At 43.8% G+C, this 27135-nt stretch overlaps 3 protein-coding genes across 6 annotated transcripts in view; all 3 read right to left on the bottom strand.

Moving 5' to 3' along the window:
* Positions 1-10217, bottom strand: part of eif5b (eukaryotic translation initiation factor 5B) — a 32443-nt gene extending 22226 nt beyond the window's left edge. For all 4 annotated transcript variants that reach the window (XM_080758304.1, XM_080758306.1, XM_080758307.1 and 1 more), the window contains exons 1-5: positions 10081-10217; positions 3251-3370; positions 1242-1299; positions 932-1069; positions 5-310 (exon numbers count right to left, since the gene is read on the bottom strand). In XM_080758304.1, the coding sequence (XP_080614430.1) occupies positions 5-310; positions 932-1069; positions 1242-1299; positions 3251-3370; positions 10081-10115 (657 nt within the window). In that variant the 5' untranslated portion in view covers positions 10116-10217. The remainder of the gene's footprint in view (positions 1-4; positions 311-931; positions 1070-1241; positions 1300-3250; positions 3371-10080) is intronic.
* Positions 10218-13415: 3198 nt separating this feature from the next.
* lipt1 (lipoyltransferase 1) lies at positions 13416-20512 on the bottom strand (the record flags this gene model as incomplete). The annotated part of the gene is made up of 6 exons (XM_080758430.1): positions 13416-13948; positions 15048-15269; positions 16948-17054; positions 18339-18460; positions 19420-19601; positions 20416-20512. 6 exons carry the CDS (start codon positions 20510-20512, stop codon positions 13506-13508), a joined length of 1173 nt encoding a protein of 390 aa, XP_080614556.1. The 3' UTR covers positions 13416-13505.
* A 1828-nt stretch (positions 20513-22340) lies between these two features.
* Positions 22341-27135, bottom strand: part of orc4 (origin recognition complex, subunit 4) — a 12507-nt gene continuing 7712 nt past the window's right edge. The window contains exons 10-15 of the mRNA XM_080758633.1: positions 26995-27105; positions 26388-26474; positions 26169-26277; positions 24692-24787; positions 24171-24238; positions 22341-23472 (exon numbers count right to left, since the gene is read on the bottom strand). Coding sequence (XP_080614759.1) covers positions 23290-23472; positions 24171-24238; positions 24692-24787; positions 26169-26277; positions 26388-26474; positions 26995-27105 — 654 coding nt within the window. The 3' untranslated portion in view covers positions 22341-23289. The remainder of the gene's footprint in view (positions 23473-24170; positions 24239-24691; positions 24788-26168; positions 26278-26387; positions 26475-26994; positions 27106-27135) is intronic.

Genomic DNA, 27135 nt, shown 5'->3' with positions numbered 1-27135 from the left:
CTACCTCCTCCTCCTCCTCCTCCTCCTCGCTATCGGCGGCCTTGCTCTTCTTCTTGTTCTTCTTGTCTTTAACGAGGAGCTCTTCCTCGTCCGAGAACTCCTCCTCCTCCATCGGCGTGGGGGGCGGGGCCACATTGGCGCCCGGCGGTTTCCTGCTGTCCGCTACTTCCTGCTCCTCTCCTTCGTCCGACGAGGCCGCCGCCCCCCTGCCCTTTCCCTTCTTGGCCCCGCCCCCCTTGGCCTTCGGATGAGGACGAGGCGCCTCCTCCTCCTCGGAGTCAGAGCCAATAGGAGCAGGAGGAGGAGGAGCCTGGGAGAGGGAGGAGACAAGGAAATGACATTAGACTTATGGACTTATGTGACATCTTGTGGACTTCACATTATCTGACGTGAAGGTCTTTAAATACGTGGCCCTGGAAACAGCTATAGGTTGAACTCTGCTAATAAACAAACAGGCAATGATTTACGTTATGTGATAGTAGTCACACATTTCAGCAGGTCACCAATTTCACCGTAACATTGCCATGCTGGAGTGAACGAGGGTGAGTGAGCGAGTGGCCGAGATTTTGGTATTGGTTTTCAGCTCAAGTCAAATCACCATTAAATCTACTACTGAAAAACAGATATTTGTGTGGTCTTCTTCAGACAGACAGGCAGACAGGCAGACAGACAGACAGACAGACAGACAGACAGACAGACAGACAGGCAAACAGACAGACAGACAGACAGACAGACAGACAGACAGACAGGCAGGCAAACAGACAGACAGACAGACAGACAGACAGACAGACAGACAGACAGACAGACAGACAGACAGACAGACAGACAGACAGACAGACAGACAGACAGACAGACAGACAGACAGACAGACAGACAGACAGACAGACAGACAGACAGACAGACAGACAGGCAAACAGACACACAGACAGACCTTCTTGTTGTCAGCCTGACTCTCATCTTCATCACCCTCCTCATCCTCCTGGCTGACTCCTTTCTTCCCTTTCCTGGTTTTCTTCTTCTCTGGTTTCGGAGGCTCCACCCTGCTCTCCACTTCTTCTGTGGTGTCTTTCTGCTCACACGTTAATTGAACAATTAATTAAACAAACGTTAGTCATTGGTCAGATGGTTTCACTTTAAAATAAATTGTGCGCATGCATGCGTGTGTGTGTGCGCGTGAGAGTGTGTGTGCGTGAGAGTGTATGTGTGTGCGTGAGAGTGTATGTGTGTGTGTGTGCGTGTACCTTTGCGCCCTGTGTTTCCAGAGATAACTCCTCTAACTCCTTCAGGATGTCATCCTCGCTGGAAGAGGGGAAGATAAGTTACATTTACAACGCAGGCATTTAGTGGACACTCTGGGCTGTATTTTGCGTGTCTTAAGTACCAGGTCTTATTCCCTAACTTGAGTAAACTAAAGACCTGGAGGCGTGATCAATGCCATTTGGCTATTCTGAGTGGCCAAAGAGCATTGATCACGCCTCCAGGTCTTTAGTTTACTCAAGTTAGGGAATAAGACCTGGTACTTAAGACACGCAAAATACAGCCGTCTGAGTCCAGAGCAAGGACAACGCAGGGGAATACATCACATGCATAGAGCTCTGGGATCATAGGAAAACCAAGAACCTACAGTTTCATCAGCCAAACAGTAGTACATTTACCATAATGTCTACAATAATCAACATGCCATCTAAATAAATTAAATTCTAGCCTTTGCATAAGCCTGCAGGGTCGTCAAGGCTAGGTGCTACAGCGAGTGCTAGGGGCTACGGTGGAGTCTGAAGAGTCTGAAGATTGGGCTACGGTGGAGACTGAAGGAGAGAAGAGTCTGAAGATTGGGAGTGAGCCTGCAGTTCTAACTACAATGGATTTGGGGTAGATTTGGGGTAGACTTGGGGGGTGCCATACCTTTGGGGTAGATATGGGGTAGATTTGGGGTAGATTTGGGGGGTGCCATACCTTTGCTTGCTCGGTACTCTGTGACTGAGAGCCAATGGAGGGAGCGGAGAGGGGGAGGGGGGACGGGACGACACATGAACAGTTTGAAGACCAAGCATGCTGTGGCATGCTGGATAATTTGGAAAGGCTTTTTTTTTTTTTTGCAAAAAAATAAATGTTAATGACGTTTAGAAGATTTAGAACACTTTCCTGGGGGTCTTTCTTTATGTGTGTAATTTGTGGTTTTAGATGTTTTAGATTTTAGCAGTGAGCCTGAGTGTCTCAAGCCCACCACACACCGGCTGCGTCCGCCGCGCGGCAGACACAGCCGCCTCCATTATTTTCAATGAACCTATCGAACACCGGCTCCGTCTGCCGCGTCCCGCCGCGCCGCCCGGCGCGCCGATAGAACACAGTTCTATTTTCCAGGCGGCGCCGCGCGGCGCCGCGCCGCAGACGGTGTGCAATGGGCTTCTGATGTCATGGACACTGGGCTCACTGCCTTCCTGGACTACAATTCCCATAATGCTTTCTTTGGTGCACTGCTCCTCCTCGTGGATAGGGGGAGGGCTGTCCTACTGAGACCAGTGTCAATTATCATTAACACATATTTTTTTGTGTCCCGTTAATATTGTTTTGAATTGTTTTACAATGACAGCGTGGTGGGGTTTCGGACACTTCAGAAACACGCGTGACGTTTTTAACCTCAGAGTTGAGATATTATCATATTATTATAAACTCAAGGCTTTTGGAAACGTCGTTAGGCGATTAACAAAAAGGAAAACAGAACAAAGATACAAAAACACAGAGCTAGGTATACCAAATATAAGACTAAAAGTAGTTTTTATTTGCCTCGTTTCTTTTAAGACTTGGTGTTAGCATCATGTTATGCTTTAGCTATTGAAAAACAGCAGATTTACAAGCTCGTAGCGCGCCACCGAGTGGCGCGCTACGAGCTTGTAGATCTGCTATTTTTGAAAAAGCGATTGACGTAGAAACATAGCTTTTTCAGAAAACTGTCAGGATGGAGAATACATTTTTAGAATCTGATCTCAGGTCAGAATGGAAAACTGTCAGGATGTAGAATACATGTTTAGAATCTGATCTCAGGTCAGAATGGAAAACTGTCAGGATGTAGAATACATGTTTAGAATCTGATCTCAGGTCAGAATGGAAAACTGTCAGGATGGAAAAGACATTTTTTAGAATCTGATCTCAGGTCAAAATGGAAAACTGTCAGGATGGAGAAGACATGTTTAGAATCTGATCTCAGGTCAGAATTGGGTTAAATATCAGATGCAGTTTGATGAAGACTCACTCAAAGTCTTCCTTCTTGGCTCCCTTCTTCTTCTTCTTCCCTTTGGTCTGTTCCTTGGCCGCTCCCGCCCCCTCGATCTCTGCCGCTAGCGCGTCGATGTCCACGCCGTCCTCTTTGGCACTGGGAGAGACACACACACATTTCGATTTCTTTATTTGAATCCACAAATTACAATTAATTTTACAAGGAAACAAATATAACGGGGTTGACAGTTCATGTTCACTTAAGGATACACATGGCACCTCCTCCTCCACACAGACAAACTGCCTATAACAGACGAGACAGAACAGTATTTGGCAAGTTGTTTGGCTTTGCTTTTTGTCATGCCAGCTATTCTTAGGCCACTCATGGTCAGTTTGTGCACACGGCCCAGGCTTCCGAATATCAGTATGGCAAATCTACAACGATACCCCAAGTTTGTTATGCTTCCAAGTAATGGTTGATACTTAGAATATTTATCTTGGAATGCCTGGTCCATGTACAGATCAAAGACACAGCCCACCTCCAGAATCAGGACCTCCTTGTGTCTGGTGTCGACACACACACACACACACACACACGCACGCACACACACACACACGCTTATTTGTCTCAGCAAGTCGCGGGAGAATCATCAAAGACCCCACACACACACACACCCCCATAACAGACTCTTCGTATTGCTGAACAATGCACTTTTTCACGTATTAAATGGCCTTGTCTGTGTTCCTTTAAAAACCTTTTACATGGGTTTTATCCGAGTTGTTTTAAACCTTTTAAATAACCTTTTACATGGGGTTTGCACTAGTGATGCACTGAATATTCGGCCGCAGAAAATGTTCGGCAGAAAATGGCTAAAAAAGCATTTTCGGCCTATTCAATTTCGGCCTGAATAGGCAGAAATTATATCACCGAATAGTGTATGCAATTAATGCATTCAAAAGAGCTGAATAAATGTTTTATGGACCCATAACAGTGATTGCTATTGAAGTTAAGTTTTGCCATAACCATAAATCAGGTAGCTTTAATGACAGCAATGGTAGGCAAAAATATATATAATATTAAATATATTCGGTATTCGGTTTTCGGCCAACTGTTTCTTATATTCGGTTTCGGCCAAGAATTTCCCTTTCGGTGCATCCCTTTTCACAATGCATGCACTTGTACATCTGTGTGACAATAAAACATCTTGAATCTTGAATTTCGTCACCGAAAACTTGGTCGTGCTTCTGTCACTCTCGGAAAATAGCCGATCTCCAAGCTCACAACTCGTCTATGTATGGCGTGTTGTGAGCTTGTAGATCGGCACGCAGGCAGCAGCACACATCATCACGGTTGACTAAATCAACTGCATGTTCACCAGTTTTTGTCAACTAAAATCTTATCATTATTCATTCATGTAAAACTAGACCAAAGTATTTAAAAATCACTAAAATATGTCTAAAACTAAATGGAATTGTATTCAAAAGTCCAAATAAAGACTTTCTGCCAAATTTCACACACACACACACACACACACACACACACACACACACTCACAAAAATTGCTAGAAATAATTTTGCCTAAAAAAACATAAAACTAAAATGATTTAGAGGAAATTGCAAGTGCACCAGATTTCTTTTGTCGATGGGGTGCTGTGATTATTCTTAATCACAACATAAAGTTATGACTCAAGACTAGAAAAGCAGAGAAAATGAATAATAATTAAAATTAACCACACAAATACAATACACACGCTGTCCAAGTGAGACCCACTCGCCCGTGACGATACCACTCTTAAAAAATAGTACAAAACAACCTGAGAAAACAATTAACACAAGACATAAATTAAAACCTGTAAAGCGTTTGTTCACCTGAAGTGGCACATCGATTGGAGACGCGCTCAAACTCAACACACGACGCTGCCGGTGAAGTCATTTCCCTGCTCTGAACTGAACTCTGCCAAACAATGATCTAATTCAACCGGATCAAACTTTAAGTACACTCTATCAAAGCAGCAGAATTTTAACCACAGTCTACTCGAAGTCAATTGCAGGGTTGAGGACTGAGGAGGTGCACAGAATGAGACCAAGTCTCTCTCTCTCTCTCTCTCTCTCTCTCTCTCTGATCCAGCCTGACCTGAACTTGCACACTAGTTGCATCAGCACAACTTAGAGAAGAGCGTGGAAGAGTGAGATCCGTGCACTACTAGCAAATACTGTAGAGCCGCACACACATGCACGCACGCACGCACGCGTCATGTGTGAACTCAGAATTCACTTCACACACACACACACACACACACACACACACACACACACACACACACACTAAATCTCCGGAACACATGATGCAACTAAACTCTACTGACGTTAAACTAAGCTGCACGAGAGACGATGGATAAAATAAATGGACAAGACATTCAGAACCTGTAGCCGACCGACCAAGACCTCTCCATTACTAGGCCCGGTTTTGACCCCTTGCTTTAGTTTAATCCATTCAGGCCTGACGTCAAAATTAAAAAAAAATAAAGTTTTCTAAATCATGACAATTTTCTGAAAGATTTGAGGCACATTTTAACGGTTTTTCAAAAATAGCAGACCTACAAGCTCGTAGCGTGCCACTCGGTGGCGCGCTATGAGCTTGTAGATCTGCTATTTTTCAATAGCTAAATTATAACATAATGTATGTAACTAACCACCAAAAGGGGTTCCCGCTCAACATTGAATCTCTTCACCAAAACAGCTCAAAATCAAAGCTCACACGACACATCTGCAACATCACGGGTTGTCGTGACCGTTGTTGTGATCGGAATACTTTCGCCCGATGTTCGCCCAAGAATAGTCTCTTGAGGTTACATTCAATTTATTCAATCAATCAACTTTGGTGGTATTCAACACACAATTACCGGTAAAACTCCAAGTTCTTATTTACGTTCTACAAACTAAACAAAAGACTTGGTTCTGTGTCGTGGCAAATGATACGCACCTGACCCTTAAACTCCCATCATAATTCATATCTATCAGTAGTACAACGAGGACCTGTTGCATCTGCTGATGCAACTAGTGTGCAACTAAGATATGTGCACAGTCAGGGCACTGCACACACATTTATCATATACTGTACTGTACTTGTGGAGACATTAGATTCATTTAGGTCCTCACAAGTATAGTATGAACGACGTTGAACGTACGTACGTACATTACCAGTCCGAGGGCTCGAAATTAACTTTTTTACTTGGTAGCGGTCTTGATACCAATTTCAAAATGAAGGAGCACCCACCAAAATCTAAGGAGCACCAATATGTAATCGATTTTTTTTACATTCATAAAAACAATAATATAACGTGTGGTTTACAAATAACCAAAGTATAAAAATTTAAAATGTAGTGTCCAGATTTCTGTCCGTCATCCATCCATCTCTTCAAAGAGGCCGAGGCATCAAACATCTCCAGATGAGAACCCTCTCTAGTCTACCCTGATTCCAGCCAGTCAAACATCACCTGTTTTCTTATTCTTTGTTTTGTGTTTTTCCACCTTCATAGCCTATTTAGATCATATAATTAGAATTTCTAATATAAAATAATTTCGATGTAAAACATTATATTTATAGCTTATTTGTAGTGGCACTCACTGGTGCTCCCAAATATATTTTTAGGTCGCAAAGATAAAAATTCAGGCGCATTTGCGACCAAAATGGTCGCTATTTCGAGCCCCGAGTGGGCTAAAAAGCCAGGCCCGATAGGCAAGCAGCAACGCAGCGCCCTGTAGACTACATTAACCCATTCTGACCTGAGATCAGATTCATACGAGGTTTCCACTGGACACACACTGGTCTGATTAACCCATTCTGACCTGAGATCAGATTCTAAAAATGTCAGTCGTTCTTCGATTTTTCAAAAATAGCAGACCTACAAGCTCGTAGCGCGCCACTCGGTGGCGCGCTATGAGCTTGTAGATCTGCTATTTTTCAATAGCTAAAGCATAACATAATGCTAACACCAAAACGGGTTCCCGATCAGAATGGGTTAATACAAATATACGCACGCACAATTTCATATACGGTATATAGCCTCTAACTGCCTGCCCAGCTCTGATTGATTATAATTTCAGTTTACAGTTTGTAGCATGGGTACAGTTCACGGATAGTACAGGTCATTGGTCAATACAAAATCTGCTAAGAGGATGAAACCAGGAAAAGGGCACTAAGACTTGTTTACATAAGGGTCCTCCATTTTCAATTAATCAGAACGAGACATATAAATAGAAATATATACTGTACACACGTGTACAGTATATATTACAGTATAGAAATATAGAGGGGGGGGGTTAATCAGACCAGTGTATGTGTGTGTGTGTGTGTGTGTGTGTCCAGTGGAAACCTCGTATGAATCTGATCTCAGGTCAGAATGGGTTCATCAGACCAGTGTGTGTGTCCAGTGGAAACCTCGTATGAATCTGATCTCAGGTCAGAATGGGTTAACCTTGGGCCTGGTCAAGGAGTCAAGGACCATTACTTGGGACCGCCAAAGGACAACCACAGAGACACTCTTCATCCATCTATCAACTTAAGCCTAAATCAATTAGACAAATTCCAAAACCCAAAATCTTGGCCACTCACTCACTCACACACACTCAGTCGCTCTGGCATGGCGTGTGCGGTGATACGGTGAGTGACCTGCCGAAATATGTGACCATCTTGTGTGTGGTCGGACTTCACATAACTTAAATGCGTGGCCTAAAAACAGCTAGGTTGAACTCTAAACTCTAATAAACAAACCCAGCTCAGTGGCCTTGTGGTTAAGAGTGTCCGCCCTGAGACTGGGAGGTCGGGATTCGAGCCCCGGCCGGGTCATATACCAAAGACTCTATAAAAATGGGACCCAGTGCCTCCCTGCTTGACACTCAGCATCAAGGGTTGGATTGGGGGGTAAGTCCCTGTGACATACTAGCGTCATGTCCAGGGGGTGTACTTGTACATCAAGCTGCCTCACGCTACAGAAACAGGAGATAGGCTCCTCCTGCCCCCTATGGGCCTCATGGCTCGGCAAGGCTACTATACTTACTCTAATAAACATACATTAAAAAAAAATTATGTTCGGACACTGCAGTTATGTGGTCTCTAATCTGCACGATTGTCACAAATTTTTAGCAAAGGTCACCAATTTCACTGTGACACGTGAGTGAGTGAGTGAGTGAGTGAGATTTTGGGTATTGGAATTTGGTTTTAACACCGTTTGGCTCCAAGTACACATAATAGATCAATGGGTCAAATAGGTATGGAGGGAGAACAAACAAGAAAGGCCTCTCTTTCTCAATTCAATTCAAGTCAAAGGGCTTTATTATTGGCATGAGAAAACATACGTCTCTCTCTCTCTCTCTCTCTCTCTCTGGGAAAAAGAGATTGTCATATACTGGGGCATTTGTTACAAATATATTTGGCACTAACATAGTGTATAGGTGATATGATCAAATTCCTCTGCATTTTGTACCAACCTAAACGTCAGGAGCGAGTATGAGTACTATCAACTGACCGCAGTGAACCCCATCTCTCACACACACACACACACACACACACACACACACACACACACACACACACAGTACAATAGAAATGGATGAGGTTGCATTCAGGGCCAGGTTGGGTCAACCCATTCACTCACTCACTCACTCACTCACTCATTCAGCACTGTGTCTGTCTGTCTGTCTGTCCAACTCTAGCGTGCACACTGCACGTGTCAGCTGGCATTTCACACCACACAGATAAATACATAAATGATATAAAAACCATAATAACAATTCAGAGTATAATAATAACAATAATACAATATAGACAGTGAGTTGTCATTAGGTTTGTTTGTTTCCAAGCAGCCACTGAGACTCCAACCATTTCTTATCTCCAGTTATGGCCAACCAGTCCTACACTTAACATATGTTCAGTTTAACACACACACACACACACACACACACACGGTCCACTCCTGATATGAAATGCTAAAGCTAGCACGCCATCCTAGCTATAGTTAACCACTTATAACCTAGCCTCTTCTAGGCAAAAAACAAGATCCCCTGGCCTCTACTCTACACAAAACAATTGCACATATCTACAAGCTCACAGCGTCGGGGCATAATTGTAGATCTGCTATATTTGGGCATAATTAATTAATGTTCAAACGCATCACCACCATGCACCACCAGAATAATAGGAATGCTAGCTGGGGGTTCAAAACAGTGCATAGATCAACTGTCAGCTTCATAACATTATGTATTTATCATTAAAAAAAAACAGGTATAGATAAGACACTGGGATGTGTTTTGATTGAATTGGTCATTTATTATAACATTATTTATAGGTAATGTGTGAGTCACTATACTACATGTCAGGCCCTAGTCAAGCCCCATGATTGACAGCACAGAATGTTTTAAAGTTAATGTCAAATATAATGGTTTCAATTACATTTTAATAACATGTAATATGGATACCAGTTACTTTGTACTGCTATAGTGTACATGATGAGGACGTTTGGACCGTTTAAACATGTGTGTGTAGAGCTAAGTAGTAGTCAGTGAAACTTACACACACGCACTTTTTTATGATATTGAATATAATATGATATCTTGGAGGATATTTCGTCACTGACACACACACACACGCGCGCACAGTCAGAGAAAGAGCACACATATACACAGCACATGAAAACTCATGCTGAGTTAGCTTAGCCGTTAGCCACACACACACACACACACACACACACACAGAGGGCTGCCTGCTAGCCTAAACACAGCAGGTTGTTTGAGGCTAACCGGGGTCGGCTTTTGCGCCAATGACGTCACGCAGGAGGTTAATAATGACGTCATGGGTGTACCAGTACCTGTCGTCGGGGCCTTTCTTCTGCTTCTTGCCCATGGTGGTGCTGTAGATGTTGAGTTATATGTTGTGATTTAAACTGAACGGTGTGAACACACACTCACACACACTTTCATACAGCAAGCCAGCCAGCACATATGCTCACAACTGATGGGCCGTGCGCATGCGCCGCGCGACGTCACGAGCCAAAGGCTGTTCGGGCTGGGGAGCGTCGCCGCTGCGCGCGACACGACGCATGTTCTCTGCGCAAACTGCACCGCAACTGATTGATTGATTTGTTAACAGTTTGCAGAATTACAGTACATTTCAAATACGACAAATACAACTGTGAGTGGACGACACCATAAAGCATTACACTTGTTTACAATAGTAGGGCCCACCATTTTCAATTAATCAAACTGATTGATTGTTTGATTGACATTTTGGGCCTCCATTTTCAATTAATTAATCGGCGTACAAATACACACTTCCATGAAAAACAGGAAATCATCATTAGTAAATAAATAATAAAAATAAAAACATGTACAGTATGCCAGTATGGGTTAAAAACCCGGAAAATGGTGGGTGAGGTGAATTTGATTCATTGATCGGTCCATGGTGTGTAAACTATAAAATACATTTACTTAACTACTGTACTTACAGTGAGTACAATTTTGAGGTACTTTTACTTTACTGGAGTAATTCCAATTTTCGGTACTTTTACTTTTACTCCACTAGGCCAGTGCTCAGCCCATTTCAAATCAAAGCCCCAAATTATTTATTTATATTTATTTACAAAATAATAATTCTTCAACTTTTTCTAATACCTGTATTTAGAAATCAAGTAATGTTGTTGTTTGTTTAACAATAATTTAAAAAAGAAATCCATTTGGTTACCAACTCTTCATTTAGCTGAGGACCACCTCGAACCCCCTCAAGGACCACTGGTTGAATGAAAACCACTGCACTATAGGCTATCTCTGATCAAGATTATAGATTATAGATTATAGATAAAACCACTGCACTATAGGCTATCTCAGATCAAGATTATAGATTATAGATTATAGATAAAACCACTGCACTAGGCTATCTCAGATCAAGATTATAGATTATAGATTATAGATAAAACCACTGCACTAGGCTATCTCAGATCAAGGCAAATAATAGGCCTATATTGTACTTCTACTCCACAGTACATCTCAGAGGAAAATATTGTAGTACTTTCACTCTAATATAAATTATTGGGAAAAAAAAAATCGGTAGATTACTTTGTAGCAAATTGTTACCCTGTATAAATATATTTCGGCCATTTGAAAATAGCCCGATGTAAGTAAATTCATAATTAATACACAGGTCTGCTACATTTGATTGACGCTGTAGTATGATCAAGTCGTGCGTTAATTTACCCGTGTGTCTCACTGTACATCACCAACATTACATTATGATGAATGTGTCTCATTATTATTAATGTGTCTCATTGTACAATACATCATCAGGTAAGACGAAGATCGAATATAGCCTATCGGGGGGGCTATAGCACCCCTCAAAAAACACACGTTAAAATACGGAGATAAGAGGTTTCTCCACAAATGTACGTGCAACGATATGCGACGACTGCTCTACTTACATCTGGCCTTTGAATTCGCTCAAATAATTGATTAATGTTCCCAAGAAATGCAGTTTCTAGACACATTTGTGACTGTTTGATACAGAGACATGAGAGTCATGCCGGCAAGACTCCAGTAACTATTCAGGAGAAAAACTGTTTTTTTTATCCAAAATGAGTTAATAGCACAGGCAGACTCTTCACATAACATGAGCATGTCCGAAATAAATTAATGTCAGCGCTGAAATCAACATGTAAATATGAAATTAATGCTTAAACATGTGGTGTAATGTTAGAGACCACAGAAGTGAACCTTTTTCAAGCCTGTTTTCTCAACTCGCCGTTTCTCAGCAAGACATTACATTACTCTATAAGCCATATCTCCAAAACTGGTGGGTCAAACTGAACAACCAATATGTCAATTTGAAGCTATGGTTCCCTGCTTTCATGATATATGAAAAAATACATTAGATTAGGCTCAGTCAGAAACGGTCACATTTTATTACACACTTTATCACACGCAACGTTACACTTTGTCTTTACAGCGCGGTGACCGCACACGCACACACACACACACACACACACACACACACACACACACACACACACACACGTAAAGTGACAGCAGCTCCTGTTCCCACATTAAACCGATAAGAAACATAGCTCTGGTTTAACCACATTAACCATATACATAGTGTCCATTATCCTGTACTGTGTGCAATAGGTGAACAAGATTTGGCAGAAATAGCCCGTTGACAAGCTCTACACGGTCACAGTTATGGACGGTGGTCCTTGAAATAAATAAAAATCACACTTGTGTGAAGTGAGGGGCGCTCTTATCATCATAATACATCACATTCCGTGCTCAGCCAATAAGCTGAACGGACAGACACACATAGCTGTGCATAGGAAGGGCTAGTGCCCCTCAAAAAAAAAAAAAAAAAGTAACCACAGGTATTGTAATTTTACAGCAGACGTTAAGTCGGCATAACCAGCTCTGACAGCGTGATGAAAGCCGGATTCGGGAAACGGGCAGATCTTCGCGCACAGCCGCGTCAGAAGAACCCGACGCCCTTCTTCTTCTTCGTGGGGTTTTTAGACTAAGCTAGTGGATGGAAAAGTAGCTCCACCTCCGCGGCTGACTGACGCAGAGGAGAGCGCTTCCTGTCAGCCACGCCAAACCAAAGTCTTTGGGTTCCTGGGGGGGGGGGTATGGTTGGGTTCCGGGGGGAGTATGGTTGGGTTCCGGGGGGAGTATGGTTGGGTTCCGGGGGGAGTATGGTTGGGTTCCGGGGGGAGTATGGTTGGGTTCCGGGGGGAGTATGGTTGCAAAGCTGAAACTTAAAGGAATTGACGGAAGGGCACCACCAGGAGTGGAGCCTGCGGCTTAATTTGACTCAACACGGGGAAGCTCACCCGGGCCCGGACACGGAAAGGATTGACAGATTGATAGCTCTTTGACAAGAGTTTCACTTCACAGAGTCAAGTGACCTGAAGAGACATGAGCGTGTTCACACTGGAGAGAAACCTCTCCACTGCAGTCAGTGTGACAAGAGTTTCACAGTGACCATGGCCAGTGATTTGTCTGGTTGATTCCGATAACGAACGAGACTTCCGGCTTGTTAACTTAGTTTCGCGGCCCCGTGTGGTCGGCGACTAACTTCTTAGAGGGACAAGTAGCGTTCAGCCACACGAGAAGGTTTGATTTGGTGTACAGCAGGCTGAAAAAGATCGCACCAAGTACAGTGCAACTCATCCACTATTTACAAAGCATAAGGTTGAACTAAAGTGATATTTATATTTATACATATATATTATCCTGAGATGCCCCGCCCCCCCTTGTGTCACATCAGCGCGGCCACACTGTGACACAGCTCGTTAAGCCGCCGCGCCCCTCGCTCGTCCCCGGGCGGCGCCGCCCTCATCATCACCGCGGTGACGGCCGCCACGGCGCCCGGAGAGAACCTGCGGCCAATCAGCAGCGAGGAGAACTCGGCGCACGACTCCGCCGGCAGCCAGTCGTGCGGCGCCCGGACCTCGCAGCGTTCTATGAGCCCGTTCTTCACCTCCACGGCTGCGGAACCCGCCACCGGCGCCGGGCTGTGATTGGTGGAGGCGTCGTCAACGTCGTTGTCGTGGAGACGGAGCGGGGCGTGGACGGCGAACTTGGGCGTGCGTCCGAACGTCCACTCCCAGGACCGCAGCTCATTGGCCAGTCTGGTGATGCCGGGAAACGACCGCTCGTCACTGGGATCCACCCTCTGTACTGGTACACTGCAACCAAACTCTGAGGAGAGGAGAGGAGAGGAGAGGAGAGGAGAGGAGAGGAGAGGAGAGGAGAGGAATATTAAAGTATTTTTTCTATCTCTCGATTCTACTTTAAAAAACTGCAAATGATGAAATAAGTTCATTCGGTTTTTGAGCGGTGCTAAGCGCTCCAACAAGTGACCGTTATGTGTCACTTCAAAAATGATTGCTGGAATGATCCTGACAAGCACTTGGAACTGTAGGCATTTAGCAGATACCTTGTATACACTTATACTGTATGTTGGTTTGTTTGTTTGACAACGATGCTGCACATTGCATTAAGCCAATCATTTGGGGTCCGGGTATTGTTGCGCTCACACGGGCAGACGCGGTCTACCATTCCATTGTCAATAGAAGCCTGCAGCTTTGCATCTTTGAATCTTTTGCATCTGTTCGTGTGAACGCACCATTAGAAATAGGTCAACAATACAAATAACGTTAGTTTTGTGGATTAATTTACCTTTACTGCGTGGCCCCCCCAGTGCCCCCCACAAAATGACCGGAACTACTTAATATTTCACCAAAACCAGAGCAGAACTCCCGCCACGGGACTCAATCGGGCAATCAATTAATACAGTTGCAAGTTGCAACCACTATATTAATGGCAAGTATTTCATAAAGCTTAAGTTAAATAAATCTGAACTATCCCTTTAAGGTTAGTGGGAGTCCTGACTCCTGACCCACATAGGATGAGAAACCCCTGATGTGTGATAGGATGAGAACACATAGGATGAGAAACCCCTGATGTGTAATAGGATGAGAACACATAGGATGAGAAACCCTCTGATGTGTGATAGGATGAGAAACCCCTGATGTGTAATAGGATGAGAACACATAGGATGAGAAACCGCCTGATGTGTGATAGGATGAGAACACATAGGATGAGAAACCCCTGATGTGTGATAGGATGAGAACACACAGGATGAGAAACCCCTGATGTGTAATAGGATGAGAACACATAGGATGAGAAACCCCCTGATGTGTGATAGGATGAGAACACATAGGATGAGAAACCCCTGATGTGTAATAGGATGAGAACACATAGGATGAGACACCCCCTGATGTGTTTAAAGACAGACCTGTGTTGTACTGGGCCGCCACGGCGCTCATGACGGTCCGGCAGTCCAGTGCCGGGTCTTCCTCCTGCAGGTTCCTGACGGGCGAGGGGACGCTGGCGGTGGCGTTGCTCCGGATCCCCTCACAGGTGGGCCGGAGCGCCGCGGAGAGCAGCGCCCGGTCCGCACAGCACAGCACGGTGCAGTGGTGGTAGGCCACGGTGCGGCCCAGCTTCGCTGCCGTGCCTGATGAATGAATGAATGAATGAATGAATGGAATTAATGCCTTTATTGCAGACTCTATAGAGCACCGAAGTCCTGACGTAACTCGCTCATCCCGACGATTCCCCTGGTTCGCGGAAGTAATTTCTCTATGGAGAATAACATGGGGTGATCTTAATATCGTCTACTATAAGCGTTGTGGTCCAAACTTAAACAAGCTGTCTCTGCGTTATTATCAGGGAGGTGTCTCTGTATCGTTTGCAACAGTCAGTCACTCATATATGATACAGTCTGCTTCTAGCGAAAATCTAACTAATTCAGCAGCAGTAACGATAGCGTTTTCTCTCAGTCATTTGATTCTTCATATCCATATGAGTGAAGCGGCCGGGGTGACATGTTTATTTTTCAAACACAGTTGTTATATGAGGCGATCTAAAATCGCCTCAATGGGGGATTTCAATGCAACTAAACAAATCCATGAACCTGGGGACTGACGCCCTCTACTGAAAGTGACGTCAGACTTCGGTGCTCTATGTCCATACAGAAACATACAACTCTGAACATTATGAAAGACACGTCCCACCCCGCTCACTCACTGTTTGAACTGTTGCCATCAGGCAGACGCTAGCCTGGGCACCATTTCATTTCGGTATATGATCCGGGCTGGAGCCGGATGATATGCTTACGTCATGTTGTAGGCAATGGTTTGCCTACAACAAACAGGAAGCTGTTTGTTGCTTCCTGTTTGAATAAAAGCAATAAAAGCTCTCGTAAGCGAGAGCTTTTATTGAGAGGGAAAAGGAAGTTGTTGCCGCCTGTTCATCCTGTCTGGCGACTACAAAACAATACTACAACATGACGTAACCACATCATCCGGCCCCAGCCCGGATCATACGGACTTTTGAAACAGAGAGCAGGCTTTCCTCCGAGGCGGTGGAAAGCCTGGTGAGGCGAGGTTAGGCAGACGCTAAGAGTGATCAAGTCCAAGACCAACAGATTCAGTAACAGCTTTTATCCCACAGCGATAGAACTGCACTCAATGCTGCTAAAAAATGATCTGTTGCTGCGACACATTTTAGTTTTCTCTGCTATCAATAAGTGCAATAAGGGTTTGTTGTGCGATAACAGCTGAAATTACATGTTTGTGCATTACTAGTGCTGCTGGGGTTGTGCAATAAAAATAAGTCATGTGTGTTTTGTTTTAGCTTGTACAGTATGTTGTTTTGTGATATGATGCACTGATTGGTTGGCACTTTTAATTTCGTTGTACACGTTGCAATGACGAATAAAGATCTATCTATCTATACAAAACACAAAATACAATATAAATCCAATAAAAGAATAGTCCAGGCAAAGTAAACTAAAGACCTGGAGGCGTGATCAATGCCATTTGGCTATTCTGAGTGGCCAAAGAGCATTGATCACGCCTCCAGGTCTTTAGTTTACTCAAGTTAGGTAATAAGACCTGGTACTTAAGACACGCAAAATACAGCCCTTCAAGAGTGCTAAAAGATAGTTTAAAAATCAGGAAATGTTTGACTTTTGTGCTACAAATAAGAACAACACTCTTACTGGCATTATACTTGATATCATACTTGTATCAAGTATACTTGAAGAGTCAAGACAAGCCAACAGTATACGTACGACCCAGCTTAGCTCATGGAATAAAGAATCAGATCTGGTGTGGACGCTGCGTGCGTACCGGAGACCTTGTAGTGTCCGTTGAGCAGGACGTCGAAGCGCTCCGTGCTGTGGACGTCCAACTGCGGCGAGACGTTCTTCAGAGCCGCGATGAGCAGCCTCAGGTTCCTGTGGAAGGAAGAAAAAAGAAGAAATAGTTCCATTTTAAAAGAACACACGATCAATATACAATAGTGGCTGGATGGAAACCGCAAGGTTGCCAGTTCGAACCCTGTGGGCTCCTCCCCCAGAGTTAGTGTCCTTGAGCAAGACTCTGAACCCCTGATTGCTTCTGATGTGCAGGTTGGTGCCTTGCATGGTGTCCGCTGCCATCGGTGTGTGAATGTGTGAATGTAATGCACAATCTATAAAGCGCCTTGGTTAAAGGCGCTTTACATATATATATAATTTATATATATAAATTTACAGACTGACGCTAGATATTATATTGCCTACCATTTTAAGCTTAACCCAGGTTTTTAACACATTGTCAAACATGAATTACAAAAGAAAAAAAGAAAAGAAATCGGACAATATGAAAAGAAGATTCTAAAGCAATGCTTAGATTTTGAAAAGTAGCAAATGTTTCAGAACAAAACATAACCTACTTTACATTATTATTATTCTGTGCATCTCCATCTCTTTTTGATCAAAATTAACTAACTTTGATTTAACAAAACTAAATACTAAATAATGTTGGGTAAATTTAAAGGATCTAAGGCAACGGACTGACCAAGAACAGAAAGCAAAAAAAAAGAAAAGAAAAGAAGAAGATGAGTTTGACTAAATAGAATCAGTTTCATACCTGTGTCTGTCGTAATAGAATCAGTGTCATACCTGTGTCTGTCGTAGTAGAATCAGTGTCATACCTGTGTCTGTCGTAATAGAGTCAGTTTCATACCTGTGTCTGTCGTAATAGAGTCAGTTTCATACCTGTGTCTGTCGTAATAGAGTCAGTTTCATACCTGTGTCTGTCGTAATAGAGTCAGTTTCATACCTGTGTCTGTCGTAATAGAATCAGTTTCATACCTGTGTCTGTCGTAATAGAATCAGTTTCATACCTGTGTCTGTCGTAATAGAATCAGTTTCATACCTGTGTCTGTCGTAATAGAGTCAGTTTCATACCTGTGTCTGTCGTAATAGAATCAGTTTCATACCTGTGTCTGTCGTAGTAGAATCAGTTTCATACCTGTGTCTGTCGTAATAGAATCAGTTTCATACCTGTGTCTGTCGTAATAGAATCAGTTCCATACCTGTGTCTGTCGTAATAGAATCAGTTTCATACCTGTGTCTGTCGTAGTAGAATCAGTTTCATACCTGTGTCTGTCGTAGTAGAATCAGTTTCATACCTGTGTCTGTCGTAATAGAATCAGTTTCATACCTGTGTCTGTCGTAATAGAATCAGTTTCATACCTGTGTCTGTCGTAGAGCTTCTTGGAGGTGAAGAAGGTCAGGTTGACGTTGCCGAGGTCGTGGAAGACGGTTCCTCCTCCACTCCTCCTCCTGGCCAGAGGAACCGAGGAGATCCTCAGCGCCTTGTGGTGGAAACAACTACATTTACTTAGTTTACTTAAACCCATTTAGACCTGGGCTTTTGGCCAAATAAAATATCCAACAATGAACTGTACAAACAAACAGGGAGCCGGAGCATTACCAAGGACATTACACACAGACGACTGAGATGGCTATAGGACATGTATTGAGGATGGAGCAGGACTGCATCACAAAGGTGGCCTTAAGATGGACACCACCAGGCAAAAGAAAACCTGGGAGGCCCAAGACCACCTGGTGCAGAACTGTGACACAGGAGCTGGAACAGATGAACCTGGCCTGGGGAGAGGAGAGGCGCAACATGCTGCCAGGGATCGCATGGAGAGCGCTCATTGAAGCCTTATGTCCCATTGGGGACGAAGAGGAGTAAGTAAGTAAGTAATTTAGACCTGGGCTCCATTCTACAAAATGTCTTCTAAATCACGACAGTTTTCTGAAAAACCCCATGTTTCTAATGTCAGTGGTTCTCACAGGGTTAAAACCCCATGTTTCTATAACGTCAGTGGTTCTCAAACTATTTCATGTCAAGGACCCCCAAAAATATCTGCATTTGGCCGCTGACCCCCCGGTCCACCTCCGCGGCAGTCAGCCGCAGGGGTGGAGCTTAACTTCCATCCACCAGCGGTCTAAAAACCCGGAAAAGAAGCTGTCCGACAGCCGAAAACGTCCGCGACTTTTATGCGAGACTTCTGGTGCCGACCCACCCCACCGCACAGACAGTCTCCTTACCTTCAGATCAGCCTCCTGCCAGGGATTCTGGTGCCGACCCACCACCACCACACAGACAGTCAGTCTCCTTACCTTCAAATCAGCCTCCTGCCAGGGGTTCTGGTGCCGACCCACCACCACCACCACACAGACAGTCTCCTTACCTTCAGATCAGCCTCCTGCCAGGGGTTCTGGTGCCGACCCACCACCACCACCACACAGACAGTCTCCTTACCTTCAGATCAGCCTCCTGCCAGGGGTTCTGGTGCCGGCCCACCACCACACAGGGAGAGTTCCGGCACAGCAGCATCACGTGCGGGTTGCGCTCCAGGTCCACGTGGTCGTGGATCCAGTCCTCCAGGGCCAGGTTCTGGAAGACGTCGGTAGACAGCGACTGGAAGACCAGGCCCGGGGACGCTGTGGTGTGAAGATGAAGATGAAGATTACAGGTTAGAAGAGTATAAGGCAGGTCCTTTTGGTGTTCTAAGCATTATGTTATACTTTAGCCGTTGAAAAATAGAAGATCTGCAAGCTCATAGTCATAGTGCGGCAGTGCCGTGCTACGAGCTTGTAGATCTGCTAAATGGGTTAATTTCTTAATGCCCGACAGCATCAGGGTTCAAGTCCCCTTAATGCCCGACAGCATCAGGGTTCAAGTCCCGTTCCTCTGACCAACTCCCTGTCTCTCTCTCAGATAAGGGGTCCCTGCTTCATCTCTCTCTCTCAGCTATGTGGTCCCTGCTTAATCTCTCTCTCTCTCTCTCTCAGCTAAGGGGTCCCTACTTCATCTCTCTCTCTCAGCTAAGGGGGTCCCTGCTTCATCTCTCTCTCTCAGCTATGTGGTCCCTGCTTAATCTCTCTCTCTCTCTCTCTCTCAGCTAAGGGGTCCCTGCTTCATCTCTCTCTCTCGCTCTCTCTCTCTCAGCTAAGGGGTCCCTGCTTCATCTCTCTCTCTCAGCTAAGGGGTCCCTGCTTCATCTCTCTCTCTCTCTCTCTCTCTCTCTCACTTACTATCACAATATTAGAGACATTTAACACTTATTTCAACTAGTGATTGATTGAAGTATTGCAGAATAGAATTACAGTACATTTCAAGCACAACTCAATACAAAAACGGTTAACTGTGGACGACACTATATAAAGCATTACACTTGTTTACAATAGGGTCCACCATTTTCAATTAATCAGACTCAGTAACTAAATGAATGAATAAATACATCACGTACTGTACCTTTAAACACAGAGGAGGACACTAAGCTCCTACGGTGGTGGAAACACACCGCCGTACGGAGAACAAGTACACTCCGCATGCTCCCTAATGACGTCATGATGATCAATGGAGCGAGTGATCGATCGATCGACTGATCAGTGCGCTGTTCTCATCTCGCCATGGGTGGAATTTGAGTTCTTCTGATGAAAAACGGCCGTGTTTTGATTTGCAGGCAGCAGGAGACACGAGAGGGAGGAGGAGCCTCCGTTCTATGCTGGTGTTTTTCCGGGTCACGTGGTGACGTCACTGGATTTCGTGTATAATGTATAAACAGTGACACCTGCTGGTGAGAGCGGTAGCTAGCTCAGAGCAGGCTCTGGCTCAAGAGATACTTCGATTATTTGGGGAATTTAATGAATTATTGATTCTATTCGCCAAATTGAAGTATCTTTCTGAGCTAGACTTGAGAATGAGCTTCATGGCAATTCGATTGATTGATTGAAAACGTTATGCCCGGTCAGTGCCCACCCAGATTAGACTTTGTGCCCAGTCAGTCCAGATTGGCCAGTAAGTGTGGGTACCTTTCAAGTTGTCAATCAATCAAAATCTAATCTGACAACAATATCTCGTTGTAAAGCCAGATGTTCTGTCTCATGCTGAAGGCCTTGGGGTCTCCAAGAGTTTCCCTAACTCTCTTTATAATAGGGTTTGACTGGATGCATGTCAGCTGGTGATGGGTGTCACCATCATAGGTCACCATGACGATGCCGGTCCATATATGGGGTTTCTACATCATAGCTCACAGTGACGATGCCGGTCCATATATGGGGTTTTTCTACATCACTAATGTCTGTCCGTCTCCATATATGGAGCTCTAGAGGTCAGCCCGGACAAATATGGAGATTGTAATATTAGATTTGAATACGTTAGTAAGATAAGTGGAATATCTCCATGTATGGAGAGTGAATGTCCAGTTTTACAAGTATTAGAAATGTGTCCCCCCCTCCCCTCCCCCCATGTTCTTTATTACATTTTCAAATAATAGTTTAATGAAAAGGCAATAATAAAAGGCTACCCCCCTTTTCCCCTCACTGTATATGTATCTTTTCCCTTTTTGCTTCCTATATGATGAATTCCTGTTTTGGTTTTTTAACTACATACTGTAGAACTAGAAGTGTCTATTTGTATGTCTCTAAATGTTTTGATGAATTGAACATGGTGGACCCTGTTGTAAACAAGTGTAATGCTTAATTGGGTCGTCCACTCACAGTTAACAGTCTTTGTATTGAGTTTGTGCTTGAAATGTACTGTAATTCTACAAACTGTTAATAAATATTTCAATCAATCAATCAAACAAACCATACCACCTTGATTGTTTAACACAGCCGACAGGATGATTTAAAAATAAATATATATCACTGCATATCACTTTCATCTGTTCTATATAGTTCTTTAAGTGCCTACTGTATAGCAAAAACATAATGCGGTTTGAATCATGACCTACTGTATATCATTGGTATTCAGAGACATTGAATGATGGCCATTGTGTCTGAATGAAGACATAAAAACGAATCCATGAGAGAAAGGAAAGTGACAAGACAAGATACAGTCCTTCAAACCTTGAGATGATTTTCTTCCTTCTGCACCCGATCCCATAGAAATACACCAAACATCCTTGAAATACTAACAGAATAGTATTATCAAGTATTTACCACTTTACAGTATTTTCTCCGTGTCTGAAACTCAACTGGAATCAACCACTAGATGGCAGTATTACACATTGAACTGACACCCACCACAACAGAAAACAGAATAGGGTTTCCATTTATCATTGTCAATGATAATAATATCATGTCGATTCAAATTTTAATTTCACTAAATTATTCTGTCAATTCCAAACGAAATATCCAGGCCTTGAAAACAGTATTTATTTATTTTTTCTCCTCATTTCATAACCTTTCCAAGAGTTTCATATAGGTCTGTATATCAGTGATATGTGTACTGTGTACAGTAGGTTCCTATGACAGTCATGTGATCATGCAGTGTCCGATCAATGACATGCCTTATTGAAGCTTGAATATTTTGTGTTTAAGGGTGTTTGGTCAGAGTGTATGTATGGATGTATGATAGTGTGTTGTTAACAGGAGTGACAGGTGAAAAAAGACTAATGATGAAAAAGAAGAAATAAAACAAATAAAGATACAAGGAAAAAGTGTGTTTTCTTTTTTGGGGACCAGCCAGAACACTCTGGATATAATATAATATAATAATATAATATACCTGGCTGGAGTAACCACTAACCAGTCCACTAACCACACTAACCAGTACATGTTCTTAACTGGGGAGATGTGACGTAACCAGTAGGATATACCTGGCTGGAGTAACCACTAACCAGTACATGCTCTTAACTGGGGAGATGGGACGTAACCAGTAGGATATACCTGGCTGGAGTAACCACTAACCAGTACATGTTCTTAACTGGGGAGATGTGACGTAACCAGTAGGATATACCTGGCTGGAGTAACCACTAACCAGTACATGCTCTTAACGTAACCAGTACACACAACTGGGCCGGGGGATAGTCATTTTCAGAGCCACTTGTCTTTGGATTATGGAAAAGACTGCATCCACCTCTTCAGTTTTATTCAATGGCAAACAGGCCAGGAACAAAGCATAGCACACACCAAAAGGACTAATCTATCAGAACGATAGAGTCATGTATTCTCTAAGTGAGTTCGACTCGAGGAATTATGGCCAAGTTGCCATGACATTACGTTACCATGACAATCTCTTGTCTGCGGACAGACATTTAGTGTGTACAGAATGCATCGTGAAGCGACTTATAGATACGTTTACTCTGAACCTTCACTGTGTGTGTGTGTGTGTGTGAGTTTCCTAGCCGAAGGCGGAGGTGGCCCACTGCTGCACGTCGGTGGGGCACTGCGGGTACTTCTGCAGAGCGTCCAGAACCTGGCTGTGGTCCAGCATCATCCTCATTAGCTGGTACTCTGTCTGGACCTTCACCGTGGAGCCGTCCACCGCCCGGATCAGCTCCAGCTGCTGCAGATGTTCAAAGGCCTATAGAGGGAGGCGGGAGGAGACAGATGTTCAAAGGCCTATAGCGGGAGGCGGGAGGGAGACAGATGTTCAAAGGCCTATAGCGGGAGGCGGGAGGGAGACAGATGTTCAAAGGCCTATAGCGGGAGGCGGGAGGGAGACAGATGTTCAAAGGCCTATAGCGGGAGGCGGGAGGGAGACAGATGTTCAAAGGCCTATAGCGGGAGGCGGGAGGAGACAGATGTTCAAAGGCCTATAGCGGGAGGCGGGAGGGAGACAGATGTTCAAAGGCCTATAGCGGGAGGCGGGAGGAGACAGATGTTCAAAGGCCTATAGCGCGGGAGGCGGGAGGAGACATTATGAAAACCCCCCATTGAGACCTGCTGGAACCAGTGTTGTTTTCGTCGACTAAAACGAAGACGAAAAATGTTCGCCGACTACCTATTTTCACTGACAAAAACAAATGGAAACCAAATGAAAACTAAGCTACGATGACTAAAACTAAGAGTAAATATACTGACAATTTCATCAACAAATGAAAACTAGACTAAAATGTTAGGAAGGGACTAGTGGACAACAGATCCAGTATAAGTCATTTTACACTTTGTTGCATGCTATTTTCAGCAAGTGTAAAAACACTCATTACGAAGGCATGAAGGCCCGCCAAAATACATTTTAGTCTACTAAACTATGGCTGGTCAAAGTGACCTTGTACTGACCTTCATAACCACTGGCTGGTCAAAGTTGTGGACGGAATGAGACTTCCTCTGTAGAAACTTCTTAAACTCTACAAAAACACAAATCATAGAGGGTTTGTGTGTGTGTGTGTGTGTGAATGATTCTTATTTTCGTGTCTTGTCGTTAAGATCCATCCCTTACGGGATTATAAGACACCAACAACATAAATAAACAATATCACGTTCACTTCTCACACAGAAGTTACACCAAGTATTTGATCAAAACAAAAACAGAAATAAGCATTATCATAAAATAAAATACATCACATATAAGTTTTCTTTGTCCGTGTGTCACCCAAGCTTTCTCTATATATTCTGCTAATGCAAATATCTTTTGTTCGAAAATCCACCTCAGTCGCTCTGCATCACTTAACCACATCAGATCTATATTTTTACATCTGTTAAATAACTTTTGACGTAGCTCATGATACAACGGGCAATAGAAAACAAAATGGTTGTGTTTGTGTGTGTGTGTGTGTGTGTGTGTAGGGTGTAAATGTTACCATTGTGGACCATCTGGAAGTTGAAGGGTTCTCCATCGTAGATGTCATTCAGGTGTTTCATGGCTATAATCAGACACAGCTCTAAGATGGACAGACCTGAACACACCCGGTGGTAGAACAATTATAGTCTACAAAAATAATAATTTAAAAACCATTTGTAAAGTCAAAGGAGTATTGTTTGCACAGCAGACACACTGAGAGAATACTCAAGTTCAATTAAAAAATGTAAAATCCCAGCAGTATTTCCATGTACACAGGCTGGCCTTGCTGTACATGGAGAGTAGAACTCACGATCCTAATATAACCATGCTGTACATGGAGAGTAGAACTCACAATCCTTTTTTTTTTAATATATATATTTTATCCCACGATTTTGTAACCCATTTTTCACCCCTGTGCCAATCATCTACTGTGATCCTGGGCTCTACACACCCTCCACCAACCTGGGGAGCGCAACGGACTTAACTCATGCTTCCTTCATGCCTGAGTGTCCAAGTTGCTCCTTTACACCTGACAGGGGGGAGTTTCCCTGGTTGGACGTAGCGCGTGGAAGGAACACGTTATTCCAACCAGTTCCTTTCCCCTCCATCAGGCGCCCCGGCTGGCCAGGGGGAGGCAGTTTAGTGACCAGGATTACTGCATGTTTTTGTGAGGGTACCTACCCTAGGGGACACGGTGAGAACATGCAAACTCCACACAGAAAGGACCTTTCGCCAACCCCGCCTTCGGGTATGGGCAAGAACTCACAATCCTAATATATCCATGCCAAATTGTTGTGGCGAGTTGTTGTGAGTTTCTAGGCCTATTTTTTTTGCATAGTATTTTTATGTTTTGTTGACAAAAAATAAACTGCAGCGTTTTCATTGCTCAGTGATCCTGTTTGACGAAAATGAAACATTGACAGTGTTCTTTCACAAATGATGTGAAAAGATAATAACTTATAATACCGCATATTCAGTGTAAAAGCCCCAAACATTCCAGAAGCTCCCGATGAATTTTCCACACTTTCTGGAAGTGGGATTTAACAGAAGGTGGGGCTTTTCAGAGAAAAAATCTGCCATATCTGGCGGCACTCTAGAGCCTATATTTTCAAATATGCTGCGGTCGGTGCGTTATGATTTATCAATAGTGTTGTCGATTTTTTTGCTGCTGCTACACCAACACTGTATTGTACTAAACTGATTTGTACCATTTTGGAAAATAAATAAACACTTGAATTATAACAATTATAAACAACGGGAGTCATTTCATTATTATAATTTCTTCTTCTTTTTTTCTATATATATTTTTTTATAGAGAAGGAGAGAGACGTGCGGCAAAGGTCGTCATGAACGGGACTCGAACACGCGACGCTCCGTCAGGCCATAGCCTACTGTACACAGTATCATGTACAGTAGAGCCTACTGTATATACAGTGTGTGGCGTGCGCCTGGACCGCTAGGCCAGCGGGCTCCCCCCTTATTTCTTCTTCTCTCACCGTGGAGGATGTTGGCCGTGGCGTCGTATGAACACAGTCGACTGGCCTCCTGGAAGTCAGCGGGCTTGATGGAAGGGTTGGCAACGGACACACCGCTCACTACTAGCATCTACAGACACAGACACGGACACAGACAGACACAGACACAGTAATAGATTACTCTTACCAGTAGGGTGTGCAGGGAGTGGTTCAGTGGTACCAGTAATAGATTACTCTTACCAGTAGGGTGTTCTGGGATCTGTAGTCTTTGCTGGAGTTGTAGTGTCGTCGTAAAACATCCTCTATGGATTTATCTTCACACAACGTCTATGGCCAGAAACATTACAGAAGTCTATGGACTTATCTTCACACAACGTTTATGGCCAGAAACATACAGAAGTCTATGGATTTATCTTCACACAACGTCTATGGCCAGAAACATTACAGAAGTCAACTTCAAACAGCAATATGGCAAACAATGGTAACCAACCGCACACTGTCTTCAAATGCAGTGACCACCATTTATTTACAGGGAAATAGCAACGCTTCATCAAGCTATCTTTGAACGTCAAGCTATCTTTGAACGATAAAGATAGCTTGATGAAGGCCGCATAGGCCCAAACGTTGCTATTTCCCTGTAAATAAATGGTGGTCACTGCATTTGAAGACAGTGTGCGGTTGTTTTCCTTGTTCATTTTTGGGGCACCGTACCCTCTCCTACGCACCTGTCGCTTGTAGGTGTGCAAAAGCTTTGCTTTTCAAACAATGGTAACCGGAACGCTCGCCCCTAACTGACTAACTAACGTACCAAAAACACAGTTATAGACTCATGACTCGCCCTCCTCACCTTGAGCGAGGCGTTCCACTCCTGACAGAACCCGGCATCGGGGAAGTCCTGGGGCAGACTGAGCAGGCACTGGACCCGGCTCCGGTACTGGCTGAACGTGTGGCCGTCCAGCTAGGTGGATCTGAGTGTTGAGAGAAACGA

The sequence above is a fragment of the Protomyctophum bolini genome (assembly GCF_963924005.1).
Source record: "Protomyctophum bolini genome assembly, chromosome: 24".
Classification (NCBI taxonomy): domain Eukaryota; kingdom Metazoa; phylum Chordata; class Actinopteri; order Myctophiformes; family Myctophidae; genus Protomyctophum; species Protomyctophum bolini.
Note: the sequence above shows the minus strand (reverse complement) of the source record. Positions and strands in the feature narration are given on the sequence as shown.